This window comes from Aulostomus chinensis, chromosome 5 (genome assembly GCF_037954235.1).
Source record: "Aulostomus chinensis isolate RoL2024-O1b breed Wild chromosome 5, RoL_Achi_v1.0, whole genome shotgun sequence".
NCBI lineage: Eukaryota > Metazoa > Chordata > Actinopteri > Syngnathiformes > Aulostomidae > Aulostomus > Aulostomus chinensis.
This window is the reverse complement of record NC_141324.1, coordinates 11290626-11306189: the sequence shown is the minus strand read 5'-3', so window position 1 is coordinate 11306189 and position 15564 is coordinate 11290626. Positions and strand designations below refer to the sequence as shown.

At 43.6% G+C, this 15564-nt stretch overlaps 1 protein-coding gene across 2 annotated transcripts in view; it reads left to right on the top strand.

Annotated features, from left to right (window-relative positions):
• The first annotated feature begins 6915 nt into the window (after positions 1-6915).
• The window catches only part of LOC147261182 (epidermal retinol dehydrogenase 2-like), an 80884-nt gene continuing 72235 nt past the window's right edge, over positions 6916-15564 (top strand). For both annotated transcript variants that reach the window (XM_086203114.1, XM_086203113.1), the window contains exons 1-4: positions 6916-7074; positions 9017-9357; positions 10785-10916; positions 12404-12503. In XM_086203114.1, the coding sequence (XP_086059240.1) occupies positions 9037-9357; positions 10785-10916; positions 12404-12503 (553 nt within the window). In that variant the 5' untranslated portion in view covers positions 6916-7074; positions 9017-9036. The remainder of the gene's footprint in view (positions 7075-9016; positions 9358-10784; positions 10917-12403; positions 12504-15564) is intronic.

The following is a 15564-nucleotide window of genomic DNA, read 5'->3' as shown; positions in this document are numbered from 1 at the left end:
ACATATGGAACAGCTTTTTACCCAATTCTTTATTATGTCTGATAAAAACGGATGCCACCATTCTCTCAGAATTTGACTCATCTGAGCTGCTCCCACATGACCGATTCCGTGTGCCTCTTCCAGTGCCCACTCTCTGATTCCAGGGGGCAGTATTAGCCGTCCATCAGGCCCTCGCCGGAGCCCCTCAGTTTCAAGTCCTCCTTTCTGTTTCCATGTTGTCTTTTCCTGTGGTGAGGCCCCCTTTTGACATCGGCTGATGTCAATCAGCGTGACCTGTGGAGAGATTTGTAGTTCTTCTTCCATACTCACCATTTGTAGTTGGGGCAGATAACCTGTCGCTCTTTTTGCTGCCGCATCTGCTTCTCGGTTCCCTGTTGCTACTTCTGTAATGGCATTGTCATGACCTTTGCACTTTATGATAGCCACCTCCTGGGGAAGTTGCAGAGCTTCTGCTAATTCTCTCATTTCCCGCTTGTGTTTAATGGGTTTGTTACCTGCCGTGAGGCATCCTGCTCTATTCCATTGTCCCAGTTCCACATGTGCTGCTCCAGCGGCATAGGCAGAGTCCGTATAGATGTTTATTCATTTTCCTTCTCCTAGTTTGAGAGCTGCAATAGAGCCATGACCTCTGCCTTAAAACAGAAGACCACACAACTGGAAAGGAAGACTCATTCCAGCCAGCAAGAGGAAGTCCGCCAAGCCTGGAAGGAGAGTTTATTAATATATAAAAAGAACTCCGTAATGCTAGAAGCGCTAACTACTCATCCCGAATAGAAAAGAATAAGAACAACCCCAGGTTCCTCTTCAACACCGTGGGCAGGCTCACCAAGAACCATAGTGCTTTTGAGCCATGCATCCCCCCAACTCTCAGCAGTAATGACTTCCTATCTTTCTTTACTGAAAAGATTGTGAATATTAGAACAAAGATTGCCAGTAATGGAGGACAGACTACAGTCCCATAGAAGCACCTCCCAGACTTGGTGCTCACTTGGACAGCTTCTCCCCCATCGACCTGTCAGACTTAACTTCTGCAGTTACTTCCTCCAAGTCAGCCACTTGTCTGCTGGATCCCATCCCGACAAGCCTACTTAAGGATGCCTTCCCTCTCGTCAATACTTCTATATTGAACCAAATTAATCTTTCCTTAGTCACAGGTTATGTGCCACAGGCCTTTAAGGTGGCTGTCATCAACCCTTTACTTTAAAAACCTTCTCTTGACCCAGATGTGTTAGCCAACTATAGGCCGATATCCAACTTCCCCTACATCTCCAAGATCCTTGAGAAGGTTGTCCTGGAGCAGCTACATGAACATCTGCACGGCAACGAGCTCTTTGGAGCCTTCCAGTCTGGATTCGGGGAACACCATAGCACTGAAACAGCACTGGTCAAAGTCTCTAATGATCTTCTCATAGCTTCAGACAGAGGTCTCGTCTCTGTACTTGTCCTTTTGGACCTCAGTGCTGCATTTGACACCATCAACCACAGCATCCTGCTACAGAGACTAGACCATGAAACTGCGATTAAGGACCTGCCCTAAAATGGTTTACGTCCCACTTATCAGACAGGTTTCAGTTTGTTAATGTTAATAATGACCATTCAGAGTATAGCAGAGTTACATATGGTGGACCACAGGGTTCAGTTTTAGGACCGATTCTCTTCACTCTTTACATGCTCCCATTAGGTGACATAATCCAGAAGCACTCAATCAACTTCCACTGTTATGAGGACGACACACAACTTTACTGGTCGATGGAGCCAGACGACACAAGCCAGTTTACTAATCTGCAAGACTGCCTGAAAGACATTAATTCCTGGATGTCCTCTAACTTCTTACTGCTAAATTCAGATCAAACTGAGGTCATAATGTTTGGACCTGAACCCCTCAGGGACACCTCTCTAACCAGATCACTACTCTAGATGGCATCACCCTGACCCCGAGTACAACTGCAAGGAACCTTGGACTCATTTTTGACCAGGACCTTTCCTTCAGCTCCCACATAAAGCATGTGACTAGGACCGCCTTCCTCCATCTGCAGTATCACTAAGATCAGGAACATCCTTTCCCAGAGTGATGCTGAGAAACTGGTGCATGCATTTATCACTTCTAGGCTGGACCACTGCAACTCTCTCCTGTCAGGATGTCCCAACAACTCTCTAAAGAGTCTCCAGCTGGTCCAGAATGCTGCAGCCAGGGTTCTGACAGGAGTTAAGAAGAGAGAACACATTTCTCCACTTTAGCTTCTCTCCACTGGCTTCCTGTAGGATCTAGAATCCACTTCAAAATCCTTCTGCTGACTCATCAGGCTCTCAATGATGAAGCTCCATCCTATCTGAAAGAACTCATTAGTCCCTCCTGTCCTACCAGAGCACTCCACTCCCAGAATGCAGGTCTGTTAGTGACTCCCAGTATCTCTAAAAACAGACAGGGAGGTAGAGCCTTCAGGTTCCGGTTCCTTTACTTTGGAACCAGCATCTCTCCATGGGTCAGAGAGGCAGACACTCTAACTACGTTTAAGTCCAGGCTTAAGACCTTCCTCAATGACCAAGCTTTCAGTTAAGACTGGTTCAGGTAGCTCTGAACCATTGATAGCTATGCTGCTATAGGCTTCGACTGCTGGGGGACGCATCAGGTTACATGGAGCCCTCCCCTCCTCTCCATTCCTCTCCTCTCCTCTCCTCTCCTCTCCTCTCCTCCTTAGTGTCTCTCAGTCTCTCTGTGTTTCCTCAGATCCACCAGACCTCCATCTCTGCACCAACCACCGCCTGCATCACCCCCCCCCCCTTTATCCCCTACTGTTACACCGGCCTGCGCTCCCCTCCCATGAACCAGTCTACCATCCAGTCCCCCATCAAGCTGGCTTGCTCTCCCTGCCTCCCCTCCCATGAACCAGTCTACCATCCAGTCCCCCATCAAGCTGGCTTGTTCTCCCTGCCTCCCCTTCCAGAAGCTTCCTTCTTCAACTGTTATTAACATTTCCATGTTTCCCACATTCTGTGTTATAAACTGTTTTCTTGTCTGTAACAACATCTCCTGCATGTCTGTCCTTCCTGGTGAGGGATCCTCCTCCCCTCCTCACCCTGAGGTTTCTCAGATTTTTCCCTGTCAAAAGGGTTTTCTATGTAGTTTCTCCTCAGTCAATGTGAGGCTCTGAGGGCAGAGGATGTTGTTATGATGCCATGCGAAGCCCTGGAGACAAATTGTTTGTGAAAACGGGCTATAAAAATAAAATTGCCTTGCCTTGCCTTGCCTTCTGTTCCATGTTCATGAATAGTGTGATGCAGGAAGTTTGAACTAGCTAACTAGCTTAAAGAGGATACTTGCACTATGGCATCTGGAAGGCCTGCATTCATCCTGGAGAGGACATCCTTGACAGCCAGGGTCTTCTGCATCAGAACTTCAAGTGTGAGGAGTAAAGTCCCATAAGTACAGTTACTTTGTAAAATGTCCAGTGCTGCAGTTAGAGACTTCAAGGAGGTGCAGTACTCGTGCAGGAACTGGTACTCTTTGTCTTTGAAGCTCTTAACTCCCATCTTGTTGCAGAGTATTCAGCTTATTCATGGGCATTTCTGCAATTCTCTTTACAGCATCAAAAAAGAATTCCACCTTGTGCATGTTGGTACCAGGAGCTTTCTTTCAATGACTTCCTCTGTTGTTTCTGATGCAAGAGTAGATCTGCTTGATTTGGTCCAAAGAGCTGTGCATTTTGCTGTGCTACTCCTACACACCCCCTGCTCTCTGCATTGGAACTTCAATATTTCTCCACATCAGTTGTGGAAATGATGTTGATGTGTGTGAAGCACACCTGTTGTGAGCGGGAAGAGACAGCTGGCCGTCACTTTCATTCTGGTCTGAGAGCATTGCTGACAGATTTAAAAACGTGACATCATCATCTGTGGGAGTGGACTTTTCCTCCTACTACTCATCATCGGACTCTGTGACAGGATAATAAACTTTAAACGCCTTTGCAAAGTTGGATCCATTATCAGTCACTGTTGCAACTACTTTGTTGAGTCGTCCATATGAAGAGGGAATGGTTTTGATTTCTGCACCAATAGCATCATACGTGTGCCTACCGCGAATTCTCCTGCCAATGCAGCCTTGTTGCATTCGAATGTTGATCTACTGATCCAGTGGAGCGTTACTCCCATGAAGTGTCTGTTGTTAGTCGTCCAAATGTCCATGGTCATTGACACAAAGTCGATCTCCTACAGCGCGGCCTTCAGATTTCTCTCCATCTCTGCATACTCCTTCTCCAGGAAGGAAGAAAAAGATGTTCTGTGAGGTAGCTCGGCAACAATAGTCGTAGGGATCTTGTTTAATATGGTACGAAATGAGGGCAAGTCAATCGTGTTTAAGGGCAGCATTTCCTCAACAACATACCACCCGACCAACTTCTTCAACTTTCCCCCACTTACTGCTTTTGCATCGAAGTCCAGCTTTTGTTGTTTGGGTGGCGGGTCACATTCTGCAGAAGTCGGGGCTGTGGCTTTGCTCGCAGCTCTGCTCATCACCACCTAGCAGGACTTGCTCTATCAACTTGACTGTGCTGTGCTGCGACTCTAGATGTTTCTTCAAATTAGACATTGTGTTTTTTAAGCTTGATAGTATTTTGTTGCAAACACAGAGTGAACAACGAACCTTAATATTATTGTCTTCAGCTGACACAAACTCAAAATAATGGCTGTATTTCCAAGTAGAACAGGCGCTTCTCTCTCCTCCCTCCATTGTTGTTTGTGTCACTGCGTGGTTACAGATGCATTGTCCTCATGGTGAAAACGTGACTTGTCACATACATGATGTCACTCCCTGAGACGCAAGAAGAAAGCAAAAATATGAATTTTTACCAAGGAAAAAAAGAAAAAGTAACGCACAGTGACTCAGAGATAAGTAACTTTAATCTGATTACTGGTTCAGAAATAGTAACACGTTAGAATGCACGTTACTTACCAGCATCACTGTTGGTGGGTTGATAAGTTCTTTGAGGTGGGGGGGGGGGCATGTATATGGATACACTGATGTTTGAGAAAGGAAACCTTTTACTCAGTCCTGGTGGACACGGGACGCCAGTGGAGTGGATGGACAATAGGGGTATTTTCCGCACTCTCATCAGGATCCTAGCTGTAGAGTTTTGGGTGTATTGAAGCCTAGGAATTCCGATGAGTAGTGCGTGACAGTATTCCAGTCTGGAGGACATAAAGACATGAACCAGTTTTTCGGCGTCTGAGAAGGAGAGAAAGGGGTTTGAAAATGTTCCGGAGGTGGTAAAAGGAGGTCTTGCAAAGGTGATTTATATGGGCATTGAAGGTGAGGTGGGAGTCCATTTTGTCAAGTTGTGTTCCATCCATACCTTTATCTCCTCCAGACAGGAGGTGAGTTTTGATGAGGATGTCTGTGAAGGTGGGGTTGCAGCTGTGGTATTCACATAGAGCTATGTGTCATCAGCATAGCAGTGGAATGAAATTTTGTGACAGCTGATGATTCCTCCAAGGGGAGTGAGGCAAAGGATGAGGAGGATGGGACCAAAGACTGACCCCTGGGGGACACCACAAGTGACTGTGTGGATTTGATTTGGAGTGGCACAGGGAGATGTATTTTGTCCAGTTTGTGAAGTAGGATTTGAACCAGCTAAGGGCAGTGTCATTGAGTCCACTGGTGAGGTGGAGACAGTTTGATAGAATGCCATGGTCAACAGTGTCAAATGCAGCAGAGAGTCAAGGAGGATGAGTAGGGATGGAGAACCAGCATCAGATAATATGAGGAGGTGATATGAGGAGACCTACCAGTCACAACAGAAGAGAAGTACCATATGAACTAGTATACATATTCCAAACTTCATCATCCCTCCATCTATCCATCCATGTTGCCCCTCCTCTCCTGTTAAGGGTGGTGGAGGCGGAGCCTATCCCAGCAGCCTTCCCCCTGGACAGGTCACCAGTCCATGGCAGGGCCAACACATAGAGACAGACAACCATTGGCTCTCCCAGCCACGCCTACAGTCAATTTAGAGTCTGGATTAACCTGGTCCCCTCTTGATGTCTTTGGACTGTGGGAGGAAGCTGGAGTACCAGAGAGAACCCACGCAGGAACAGGGAGAACATGGAGACTCACCCAGAAAGACCCCGTGCTCCAGCCGGGGCTCCACCCACAACCTTCTTGCTGGGGGCCACAGTGATGACCACTGCCCACATTTATTTATTTTAAAATGATTTTTCAAAGCCTTAGATGAAGATTAAGATGTTTTTGACCATCAAACTAAACCAAATGCTATCAGAACAGTTCAGATTAAGTTTCTGCTGCCACTGACTTGGAGCTGACTGACTGAAGATGTGGAGGAAATATTGACTGCTGGTTCAGTGTCACTGCCAGACTCTTTTGACTCTCTCTATCTATCTATCTATCTATCTATCTATCTATCTATCTATCTATCTATCTATATCTCTATATCTATATCTATCTATCCATCATCTATCATCTATCTATCCATCATCTATCTATCTATCTATCTATCTATCTATCTATCTATCTATCTATCTATCTATCTATCTATCTATCTATCTATCTATCTATCCATCATCTGTCTATCTATCATCTATCTATCTATCAATCTATCTATCATCTATCTATCTATCATCTATCTATCTATATCTCTATATCTCTATCTATATATAGATATAGACATCTCTCTCTCTCTCTCTCTCTCTCTCTCTCTCTCTCTCTCTCTCTCTATATATATATATATATATATATATATATATATATATATATATATATATATATATATGTGTGTGTGTGTGTGTGTTGTATGTGTGTGTGTATCCCATGCCTCTGGACCCCATGCACTTCAAATCCCACAATCCCACAACAGCTTGCGGGAAATGGGGCAAACACGCGCCGGGTATTGGTCGATGGCCTGTCACATGACACCCTCCGCCTCCCGTGCAGCAGCAGCTTTCTCGGCTGTGTCTGATGGGATATCCTGCTTTAACCCCCCGCAGGCTACACAAACAGTCAGTCGAGACCCTTCCAGGACGGCAGCACCTCCAGAACCTGGTTCCTGCAGTAAAACCACCACGGTACGTTCACCGGGCTCCGGACCGATACACTTTAGATGAAAGTGTAAATAGATCGTGTGTGTCGTAACGTGCTTCACCAAGCAGAGCAAAGGTCTCTGACACGGGCTCAGCGGAACACATCTGCCGCTCGGCAGCGATGGTCACACCGGCATAGGGAAAGTTCTAATCCGGTTCCTCTCATTGCTGAAAGTGTTTGACCAGATAGGCAGGTTCTCTTCCAAATAACGGCCCATAGTTGTTAACTTGGGCAAGATGAAATTTAGATCAGACCTGTCTTTGTTAGTCCCACGACGGGGAAATTCACAAGGAGACATGCAAGCTGCTCATACGAGCTCAGACTGCTTCCTCCATTGTTGTAGTTTAGGGACAGCTGGAGTTGTTGTGGGACACTCATGGTAGTAGGACTCTAGTGGTAGTAGGACTCTAGTGGTAGTAGGACTCAGGTGGTAGTAGGACTCAGGTGGTAGTAGGACTCTAGTGGTAGTAGGACTCTAGTGGTAGTAGGACTCAGGTTGTAGTAGGACTCAGGTTGTAGTAGGACTCTAGTGGTAGTAGGACTCAGGTGGTAGTAGGACTCAGGTGGTAGTAGGACTCTAGTGGTAGTAGGACTCAGGTTGTAGTAGGACTCTAGTGGTAGTAGGACTCAGGTGGTAGAAGGACTCTAGTGGTAGAAGGACTCAGGTGGTAGTAGGACTCAGGTGGTAGTAGGACTCAGGTGGTAGTAGGACTCAGGTGGTAGTAGGACTCTAGTGGTAGTAGGACTCAGGTGGTAGCAGGACTCAGGTGGTAGCAGGATTCTAGTCATAGCGGATTGTAGTTGTAGTCGTATTGTAGTTGTAGTGGGATTCTGATCATAGTGTGATTCCGGTTGTTGTAGTGGTCTTCTTGTAGTCGTATTGTTGTACTCTGGCTGTAGTAGTATTTTGCTTTGAGGGACCTATTTGGTATCATCATCTCCCAGCCTTCAGCTATCAGGCTCCCCTCCTGTGGAACCGTCTCCCAGTTTCAGTCCAGGACCCAGACCCCCTCTCTAGGTTTAAGAGCAGACTTAAGACCTCCTTGTTGGTCAGGCTTATAGTCAGGACTGCTTAGGCTGGCCCTTAGATCTGCTGCTATAGGCTCAGACTGCTGGGATCTCCCATGATGCACTGGGCTTCTCTCTCCTCCTCTCTTTCCTCTCTGTCCTCCTGTATGTGTCAAATATAAATCTTACTCATATGTGTTACTTACTTATCTTCTTCTCCAGAGCCTTAAGGCTCCCCTCATCCCAGATCCTGGTGCTGCTGGAGGAGGCTGCAGACCTGAAGAGGCTCCAGCTGCCACCCGTAGCTCCACCTGCTCACGTCCCCATCTGTCCATCAGTCTCTCCTCCTTTCTCTCTCTCTTTATCTCTGTCTCTCTGTCTTCCTCCATTCTGTCTTTGTCTCTGTCCATCAGTCTCTCCTCCTTTCTCTCTCTCTGTATCTCTGTCCCTCTCTTTCCTTCTGTCTCTCTGTCTTCCTCCATTCTCTGTCTTTTTCTCTGTCCATCAGTCTCTCCTCCTTTCTCTCTCTCTTTATCTCTGTCCCTCTCTTTCCTTCTGTCTCTCTGTCTTCCTCCATTCTCTGTCTTTGTCTCTGTCCTGCTCTCCTGCTCTCTCTCCGTCCCCACTGATCCTGGATCTGCTCCACCTTCCTGCTGGTAAAGGAAGGTTCTGGTGGCTGCTGTTGCAGGATGTGCTTGCTGATGGAGAATTGTTGTGTGGAGGTTCATTGAAGGAGGGAGGTGCTGGACCTGCTCTACTTGGACAGAGTCAGGAGAGAACTTTGGTTGGGGTTTGGTGCCACACAAATAAACTTGACTTGACTTGACTCCCACACAGATGCCTGGATAAAATCACTCACTGACAGTGAACACAACTGAGAGTGACTTGGAATTAACCCTCTGTTCTGGCCCTTTTCAGACCAGAGGCCATCAACAAACATGAATTTCTTCCTGGAAACGGTCCAGGTCCTTCTGCTGTCCCTCTGGTACAACCTGGAATCCTTCATCTACCTGTTTGCTCCCAGGAAGAGGAAGAACATATGTGGCGAGGTTGTTCTGATCACAGGGGCCGGCAGCGGCATCGGCCGTCTCATGGCTCAGGAGTTTGCAGCTCTTGATACGGTTCTGGTGCTGTGGGACATTAATCAGGAAGGGATGAAGGAAACCGCTCGACTGGTGAAAGAGTCTGGAGCTAGCAGAGTTCACTACTACGTCTGTGACTGCAGTAACAAGAACGACGTGTATCGTGTGGCCGACCAGGTAACACCTAACCTGCCTGCGTGTCCCTGATCCGTTGCTCTTGCTTCACTCAAAGTTTTATTGTGCAGTTTATTTTAATTATAATAATTATATATATATACACACACACACATATATACGTGTGTGCGTGTGTGTGTGTGTGTATATGTGTATATATATATATATATGTATGTATCTTTATCTATATATATATATGTATCTTTATCTATATATATATGTATCTTTATCTATCTATATATATATATATATGTATCTTTATCTATATATGTATATCTATATATCTATATATGTATATCTATATATCTCTATATATGTATATCTATATATCTATATATGTATATCTATATATCTATATATATGTATATCTATATATCTCTATATGTATATCTATATATCTCTATATATGTATCTCTATATATGTGTATATATATCTTTATATATGTATATCTATATATCTTTATATATGTATATCTATATATATGTATATCTATATATCTATATATATGTATATCTATATATCTATATATATGTATATCTGTATATCTATATATATGTATATCTATATATCTGTATATATGTATATCTGTATATCTATATATATGTATATCTGTATATCTATATATATGTATATCTGTATATCTATATATATCTGTATATCTGTATATCTATATATATATATGTATATCTGTATATCTATATATATATATGTATATCTGTATATCTATATATATATATATGTATATCTGTATATCTATATATATATATATGTATATCTGTATATCTATATATATATATATGTATATCTGTATATCTATATATATATGTATATCTGTATATCTGTATATATATATATATATATGTGTGTATATCTGTATATCTATATATATATATATATATATATATATGTGTATATCTGTATATCTATATCTATCTATCTATCTATCTATCTATCTATCTATCTATATATACACTGACTTGACTGTACACTATTGTGTACAATCTATTCTTTCACCCTGAATGTTATTGTATGGGGGGGCACAGAGAGTGGTGGGTCTGCGGGGAGGGAGCATTTGTCATGGAACAATGCATACAAAAATGTTTCTAATCAATAAATTATTCATTGTGCTTTAGTCGATGCCAGTAGTCTTGAGGAGGAAGTGAGCAGCTGCGGTTCTCGCTCAAGTAGAACAGTCACCATTCAGCAGATGCTGTAACTCTGCTTTACATCGACTTTGTGCACCAAAAAAATGCCCCCCATCCCCACCACCACTGCTTGTAATGTAGAACCAAATCCCTGTGTAGGGAGAAGCTGTGGGTGTTCAAGCATCTGAGAAAAGTCTCACAGTCCTGGAAATGAAGCACTCTTGCTGTGCCAACTCCTTCAGGAATCAACAACAACATTATTTCATACCTTTGTCCCTCTTCAGGTGAAGCGTGAGGTGGGCGACGTCAGCATTTTGGTGAACAACGCCGGCATAGTGACAGGAAAGAAGTTCATGGATGCTCCCGATTCCCTGATTGAAAAGACGATGGAGGTCAACACCATGGCTCACTTCTGGGTCAGTGCAGCACCCATGTAGATCTCTGGGAGAAACCCCAGAATGAGCCGTCCTCACATCCATCTGTCTATCTATCCATCCATCTGTCTATCTATCCATCTATCACCTATCCATCTATCTATCTATACATCTATCTATACATCTATCTATCTATCTATCTATCTATCATCTATCTATCTATCTATCTATCTATCTATCTATCTATCATCTATCTATCTATCTATCACCTATCCATCTATCTATCCATCTATCTATCTATCTATCTATCTATACATCTATCTATCTATCTATCTATCTATCTATCTATACATCTATCTATCTATCTATCTGTCTACCTATCATCTATCTATACATCTATCATCTATCTATCCACCATCTATCTATCTATCTATCTATCATCTATCTAGCTTCCCTCCTTCCTTCCAGATCAGGGGTGTGTTCCAATAGTCCATTAATTCTATCCAAGTCATGTGACCCAGAAGAGTCTGTGTGAAGGCCATGATGAGAGTCGCAGCAGCAGCTGGCAGTCAAAACAGCCCTAGCCCCCTCAAAGACAGACGGTAGTTAATGGCCCGATAACAAACGCCATCGTCAGATTCTCTCAGCAACACATCGACTTCTCCTATTCCCTTGTGAATTCTGTTAACGGTGTTCCATTCACCCCATGAAGTTTGCCTCGAGGTCAAGGAAAGGGGGTTAGGAAGAGTTGCTAACACCCAAGGGTGCAAACATACATTTTAGAAGAAGCCATTCAACTGGAGGGGCAAAGGAAAGCAACAAATCTTGTCACAACTGGAGAGAATGAGGGGTTGCTGATTTGGAGGAGCTAACGTTAGCGTGACCTCTGTCAGTTGTATGTGCTTTGATGCATGTTCATTTCCGTTTCCCCCTCAACACTCAGTCAGACACAAGACTCCACAGAACACAAAGGGAAACCTTTAGGTTATATATGGCAGCCAATTATTACATTTAAGAAGACTTACCGACACAAACCAAACCACCACGGCCTTCCTCTCATTGACAAATGTAAGCAAAAAGTACTTACCCTCTCTTGTGGGTTCACTGTGGAGGAGCAAAGAAGCTGCCAGCGATGCGCCTGGGACCCACAGTGTCCCTCTGTCCTCTCCAGACCTGTATTTGTCTTGCCAAAATGTGTTGAGAATTTCAAGACTCAAACATGGCAACAATATTTCATATCATAGACTGCACACCAGAGTCCCAGTTCGTCAAGTATGGTCTTCTTTAATCATTGCAATGATTCAAGACTGGAGCCACTGTGATTTCTGTCAGTGGACCAACTCTTGGTGCTTTGGTCATTCGAAATGAGGTTTGAACTAAAGTTCTCTTTGTGCTCCTCTCTTTTCCACTGCAGCTCAAGGTCTTCGTGGTTGTTTATCATGTGATGAGTTCGAAGATAATTGAGATTTAGAAATTGACAACTACATATGGAGCTTTGTTGACAGTTTGTGTTCCATCTCTGTCCTCAGACCTACAAGGCCTTCCTTCCTGCAATGATTGCCAACAATCATGGCCACCTGGTCAGTATTGCCAGCTCTGCCGGACTCATAGGAGTCAACGGATTGGCAGGTATGTGTTTCTGCTCCTCCTAGATTCTGAAAGTCAGTGAAACCCAGTGAGGAATTTTAAAATGATCCTTTACATTATTCTGACGCCCATATATCTCAAGTTTTGTCCTTTATCAACTGTTGTTATTCCCGTGTGTTGTGCCCTTGTGAGGATGAAGTTTAATTTTCAGCCATTATGAATCAGTTTGAATATAGTAAGTGATATTCATGTTAATAAATGTTGTTAATAGCATGTTAATGTTCATTGAGACCACCGTTATAGTGAAATTCACCCTGACAGGAGGGTCCTGCGCACCCTTAACTAAAGAGTATTACACAGCTTTATTGAATCCTTGCTTCTAGTTGGTCGGATGCGGTGTTCTGTTGCTCCTGTGTAGCAGACTGTTGCTAAAGACGCAGTTCTGATGAGGTGGATGACTGCAATCTATCTGGGGAACCAAGTCCACTAGGAATGTCTTTAAGTCGCCATGTAATATCCTTCAGGGTGGTGCAGGACCCTCCTGTCTGGGTTAATTTCACTATAATTTCCGACTCACTGCACGTTAGCATACTCCCCATCAGCTAGCTTAGCTAACATTAGCATTCGTTCCAGTGGACTTTTTCCATATCAGCATGACATAAAACCTAAAGTACATTCCATCACCGCGCGGTTCGTTGTGAAAACCACTGACAGAGAGAATCAGACCTGCTGGTTGTTTGAGAGTTCCAGGTGAACTCAATGGATCCATAGTAGAACGGCTCCCTGGTTCCAGGGGCGAGAAACAATAATGTGGACGGACATCAGAGGACGCTCCACCTCTACTCCCTTCTTAAAGCCTTGAAGCGCATTCACATCCTCCTGGCCCCTCCCCTCAACCCCCCCCCCCCCCCCACTTCAAATTCTGCCAGGAAATTGAAACAGAAAAAATTAAACTGAATTTTAAAACTAGTGAGACTTGGAAAAAAAACACTGTCAGTTTAAAAAAACTCACTAAAAAAAGATGGACATGTAGTGGAAATCAGAAGACTTGTACTGAAAAACATCTTGATATGAAGAATATCCAAACAAAATTGTACAGCAGTTTTAGTGCCCATGTTTTAATTTAACTTTTCCAGTGTCAATACAGATTTTTCCACTATGTCCAATTTTATTTTCAATGCCAAAACTTGATGACAGTGTTGGACTCCATAGACACGCCCTCAAGCATCCACGGACAGCAGCAAAGTGTAAAACCTGGTCCCTTATCTGCAGCACCTCTGCAGACAGCTGATCCTGCTCAGTCACACTGGGAGAATCCTGGAAGACCTCCAGTGAAGAAGGTCTGTGTAAGACCTGTAACCAGGTGAAGGTCATCCAGGTACTTCTCTGTTGTCACCTGACCAGCCAGGTGTGAGGAGCTGATGTCATCTGTCCTCACACCTGGGCCTAACGTACCTCACTGGCCTCTTCACACGCCATCAGCTCAATGTCTGAAATTATCTGTGAATGGGTTTGGCATGTTGACTGGAATTACTGTTTATTGGTTGATTGCTTTTGTTTTAAAACTTGATATAATTAAAGACATTGCAGTCTGAGCCTTCAGAAAAGTACAGTGCAGTACTTGTAAAGTACTTAAATCTTCCCCATGGATGTTTGGCAGGATTTGAAAAACTGTTTAATCACTTTGTTGGTGAAGGTTCAGTCCCCCGGGTCATGGTAGTCTGAGAGTGAGTCAAAGGAACTCCTTTTGGTGTAGAAGACGTTTCACTTCTTATCCAAGAGGCTTCTTCAGTTCAGATTTTAATCCGTTGATGATGATGTTTAATCAGTGTATTTATCAATTTCCTGCCTCAGATTCATCAAGTGCATGTCTGACCTTAACGAACCGGTGAAAACCAATAAATGGGAGTGAGATCAACCCATCTAACGACCATGTTAGTGCTGCTCAGAGCACTTCAGTTACAGCAATGATGCACTCAGGGACGTGTGTGACATAATCACAACACAGCTCTATTTCCATCTCTATCTCTATGTATGTATCTATCCATCCATCCTTCTTTCTTTCTTTCTTTCTTTCTTTCTTTCTTTCCTTTGATATTCGGTCTGATGTGATTCATTGACAGTTTCTGTGTCCAAGTTTATGTAGGAAGGGTGTTATTTTCAAAGGTGGACATTTATAAATTGCAGTTGTTCGGCACTTTGCTTTTGACTCGTGTTTCGTGAGTACAGAACAGTGGGTTTCACCACCTTTTGCTCTTCTGCCCCGGTAGAACAGCTTTGTGACTGGCTCTATCATGAGTGGCACAGAAAAAACAATCTGCTTGAATGAAGTGACCACCAGAGTAAAAGTGATTAAGCAGAGCTGCTTTCGTTGAAGAGAAGCTGTTGAAAAACTCCCACCTTCCCATGTCCAACATGGAATGATTCATGCAGAAATATCGAGCTGAACACTGTTTTTGTGTCGATACTCATTTGGAGAATCTTTCTTAGCTAATTTAGAAATGCTCGGTGTTTCTGTGTATCGTCTCTGGCATCAAGATTTTATTCAGTTTTGAGGGTTCACCCCTCAACACTGGTGAATTTAGTCTCTTTATTGCAACTGCTGGAGCAAAATAGGTGTGCAAAGATGGAATTCTTCTGTATTTGCTCCCAGCACCCAGACTTCGAGGATGCATGAGTCCTCTTGCTTGTCCTTGCTTGAGTCTTATCTGTGTGATAGTCCAGTCCATGATCCATTATCACAGTTTGAACTTTGTCCAAGTGTCACTGCTCAGTAACAAATATGTATTTTAAACGGTTCGTCAGATATATTGGCCTATTTCCCAATCCAGCCTTTGCTCAATAGACTGACAGATTGTTCACTGCTGAAAAAAGACTTCAAAAGATTCATGTCACCAAGACAATAATGTCCCACGTTATCTAATCAGCTTGCTAGAGAATTAGCTAAGTCCTCCTTGCCGATTTCTCAGGGAGTTTGGAGGCAGTGTTTTAATTAAATGACAGTCAGACAATCAATTTAAACTGGCAGATGAGTTTTAATAAACCAAATCTAGAGCAGCCTGTTGCTTTAGTTTTTAGGGTTCTTTGAAGTTTACTGTGACAG